General features: G+C 29.7%; 1 protein-coding gene across 1 annotated transcript in view; it reads left to right on the forward strand.

Annotated features, from left to right (window-relative positions):
* Positions 1-2,980, forward strand: part of LOC106471239 (protein FAM177A1-like) — a 13,338-nt gene extending 10,358 nt beyond the window's left edge. The window contains exons 4-5 of the mRNA XM_013931830.2: positions 1,201-1,298; positions 2,022-2,980. Of these exons, the coding sequence (XP_013787284.1) occupies positions 1,201-1,298; positions 2,022-2,378 (455 nt within the window). The 3' untranslated portion in view covers positions 2,379-2,980. The remainder of the gene's footprint in view (positions 1-1,200; positions 1,299-2,021) is intronic.
* Positions 2,981-4,311: the final 1,331 nt, after the last annotated feature.

Below are 4,311 nucleotides of genomic sequence, written 5' to 3' on the forward strand. Positions count from 1 at the left end.
ATAATACATATGAATTAGTATAAGTGTTTATAATACATATGAATTAGTACAAGTGTTTATAATACATATGAATTAGTACAAGTGTTTATAATACATATGAATTAGTACAAGTGTTTATAATACATGTGAATTAGTACAAGTGTTTATAATACATGTGAATTAGTACAAGTGTTTATAATACATGTGAATTAGTGCAAGTGTTTATAATACATATGAATTAGTGCAAGTGTTTATAATACATGTAAATTAATACAAGTGTTTATAATACATGTGAATTAGTACAAGTGTTTATAATACATGTGAATTAGTACAAGTGTTTATAATACATGTGAATTAGTGCAAGTGTTTATAATACATATGAATTAGTGCAAGTGTTTATAATACATGTGATATAGTACAAGTGTTTATAATATTTTTTCTTGATGTTTATGTTCCTTCCAACCTTTTTTTACTATCATTACTCACAAAATCTTTTAAACGTCAGATCCTTGTATTTGTTTTATTAGTTATAAAGTCAATGAATGCAAGGTAATAATAATAATAATAAGTATGCCTGCCATAAAATCAAGGACTGTGGTTAGTTAATGTGTAACATTTCTTTCACTAAAACTTAACAATCCTGTCACTAACTAGATGCCACTACATCTGAAATAATTCACCAAGTAGATTAGAGAAATAGGAAGTCTAGATTTTATATTGATTATTAACTTTACTCCTCACTTCAGTATAGTGAAACTGCTGAAACTTTCTCTTGTCTTTTTGTGGAAAATCCAAAAAATTACTGTGTAGTTTATCTGTTTCTTTGTCTTAAAGTGTGAAACAGTATCTGATAGTGATTTTATTTACCGTAATATTCTTTAGGAGAATGAACTTTGTATGTAATTGTTTAAATGGTTACAACTTTGAATGTTAATCCAGAATAACAGAAAGACTTTATGTATCTTAATATGTGCCCTTTTAAAACTAATCTTGTAATATTTAACTGTCTTGCTTATTCAAATTTTGTCTTTGATTTTTTTGCATTTCCACTATACAAAGCAGACATAAAGATAATTTTTATTGTAGTATTATAAAGTCATTTATGAACAATGTTTTGCCTAAGTTTATACAACTTTTCCAAATGTATCATTGGCCTCGTTCCAGTTTATTAAATGTTGATATTTAACTTATATAATGCAAACATCTTCCTGTTTTTCTCAGGATGTGACTTTGTTGGTGAAAAACTTGCACATTTTTTTGGGATCACTACACCGAAGTACCAATATGAACTAGAAGAGTATCAGAGGATGTTGAAAGAGGCAAGTTTAACATTTAATAAATATGAGAGGATGTTGAAAGAGGCAAGTTTAACATTTAATAAGTATGAGAGGATGTTGAAAGAGGCAAGTTTAACATTTAATAAGTATGAGAGGATGTTGAAAGAGGCAAGTTTAACATTTAATGAATATGAGAGGATGTTGAAAGAGGCAAGTTTAACATTTAATAAGTATGAGAGGATGTTGAAAGAGGCAAGTTTAACATTTGATAAATATGAGAGGATGTTGAAAGAGGCAAGTTTAACATTTAATAAATATGAGAGGATGTTGAAAGAGGCAAGTTTAACATTTAATAAGTATGAGAGGATGTTGAAAGAGGCAAGTTTAACATTTAATAAACATGAAAGGATGTTGAAAGAGGCAAGTTTAACATCTAATAACTGGTTTTTAATTTTGGTACCATTTTACTTCATTTAGAAACTAATACCAGCCAAACTTTACAAGAACTACAGAAAATGTTTAGTAAATTTAGATGATGAGAACATAAGTAAACCCATTAGTTTACTCCAACTTTTAAATACCAAATTAAAAACTTTTATTATATACAAAGTAGTAAGTTTCAGTAGTTTTTACTTTGATCATCCTAAATATATAAAAAAAGGGGAGGGTTATATAAATATTTGATCTGACATCATTCAAGAAGTTGGTCACTTTTTTTGTGTGTGTGGAAAATTCTGATGTTAGCTACTAGTTGTTATATAACAGGAAGAAGAGGAGAAGGAGAAAACAGCCGAAGAAAATGTGGGGTGGAAGCAGGAAACGGATCAACTAAGGAGTGTTGAAGTTGAACCTTCTGTAAAAACTTCTCTGGAGAGTATACAATCTCCATCAGGTTCAGTTGGTGACAGTGAAGTTGTTACACCAGACGTTTTATCACTGTCAGATGAGAAAATCCAAATGGCCACCTCGGATACTGTACTCCAGCAACATGTGAACGTCCCGGATGTCGCCGCATCACAACTACGTGATGATACTTCCACAATAACACTTGAAACAGAATCAGACCTAACCATGATAGGGAATATAACCAAGTCATCTGCACCAAGTTTGGAGCCTCACTAATATACAGATGTTCAAATGACATCTACTGGTGATATGCAATCTCAGCCACAGGGGAAGATAAAATGTTATGAAACCTGGACTGGGTTTACTAAAACTTCAGGTTTTCAAACCTAGTTTTTTGTTGCAATAAAAATTTAGTATTTAAGTAGTTGAGGAACAATTTTGATTCTAATCAAACAAGTACTTAGTTTATGTAAAATTGTCTGTGTATGTTTTTTCTTTCTTTTTTTATGTAGATTCACATTAATCATAAACTCAAAAGCTTTGAAATTCTAACAGCTTAGTGTACCTTTGTGAAGTATATTCTAGATCGTAAAACAACCATTAAAACTTTTTAAAAATAGTTTTATCATTAAATATCTAAAAGTACTCAGTTCTTTGTGATGAAGTTTTCAAATTACTAGGAATCCCTTTCTGAAGTAGGCTAAGATAACTTTTTAACCTTTTTTTCTGAACTAGATTCAAAAAGCCAATAAACATTTTTGAGTTAGGTTTTAACTGTACCCCAGTTTTATTCAAGCTTTGCTAACTTATGCTCATGTGATATTTCTTGAAAGTTTAAATTGTTATTCAGATTTCTTCCCAAGTGGAATGAACGGTAAGAATAATTTTTATAAAAGTAACAGGTATTTTCAATACTTCTATTTGAAATTGGATTTGGAAATGTTACATATTTTCATCAAAAAATTGTTCCTTGCTGTATAAATACTATTAGTGATATTAAGATTTATAATATATATATATAACATTATTAATTGTTTTTTGGAATTGATACATGATTATTGAAAAATCTTACACTATACTTTTTATAAAGTGACCTTATTTTAAGCTCGATGTGACCTTGATGGGATTGTAACATTACAGGTGACAAGTTTAGAATTTAAAATAAAGTAGCTGACAAGAAAGATGACACAGTCTTAAAATATAATAACTTAAAACTAAATGCTTTTTTTTTCAATAAATCAACAAACCCAAACTAGAATACGTGTCAAAAGTGTAAAACCTTTTCAAACTTCACTGAGCAGTTTGATATCAATTTCAAGATTTATTATGATACTTTCTCTCATTTTTTTTAACTTCACAAGACTGAATATATTTTTAATAAAAAGCTCAGTTGTTTTGAAATTTGGTGGAAAAAAAACTTCATTATAAAATCTGAATTGATCATACTTCTGCTGCTTGGAAACATGAAAGTTAGTGTGTTTATATACATATTTTAACTTATTTGTTTAGCTAAATGGAAATTTAGTTGCATGGTGTACTGAAGAAGTCAAATTACAAAAATGATTATATTTCCTTTAATTAACATCCTGAAAAAGGTAGGATAAAAAAACTTTAAACATTTTGTCAGAAAACACCTAAAGTAAGTAGTTTCTCGTTCAGCCACATTGTGCTTTACCTTTTGTGTGTGTGTTTATCTCAAGATAGAAAATAATTCGTTTTTGTTTAAAGGTCAGTGTGACAGGTCATATTTAAAACTGTAAGACTATACATGGGAGTCAAATAATTAATGGTATTGTACAATAATGGGGCTGGCTTGGCTTAGTGCTGTTGAAATGTAACTAACTAAATCGTTGTGGGTTTGAGGCTTTCTCATCCCCAGTCTAAACAGCTGTAAAATGGGCACAAGCTAATAACTAGGGATGAACCTGGCATCCTATCCAGGGAGAATGTATCACCATTCTTATCTCCTAGTGTCACTGGAACCACAATAAAGCTACTCCTGTGTGTCTTTGTTCATAGACACATTAACTTATATTCTCGTTATCATATATACTCCATTCATACTGTTTTTGTAGTTAATAGAGATTCAGTTTAAAGTGTTAACAGCAGTAATATCGTGTAAACTTCGCATCTTGCTTCACGTCTTGGTGCTAATACGTTTGTATCATACCCATGTGGTCATAATTCATTGTTGATAAGCTTCGACAAT

Source organism: Limulus polyphemus, unplaced genomic scaffold (genome assembly GCF_000517525.1).
Source record: "Limulus polyphemus unplaced genomic scaffold, Limulus_polyphemus-2.1.2 Scaffold4489, whole genome shotgun sequence".
Lineage (NCBI taxonomy): Eukaryota > Metazoa > Arthropoda > Merostomata > Xiphosura > Limulidae > Limulus > Limulus polyphemus.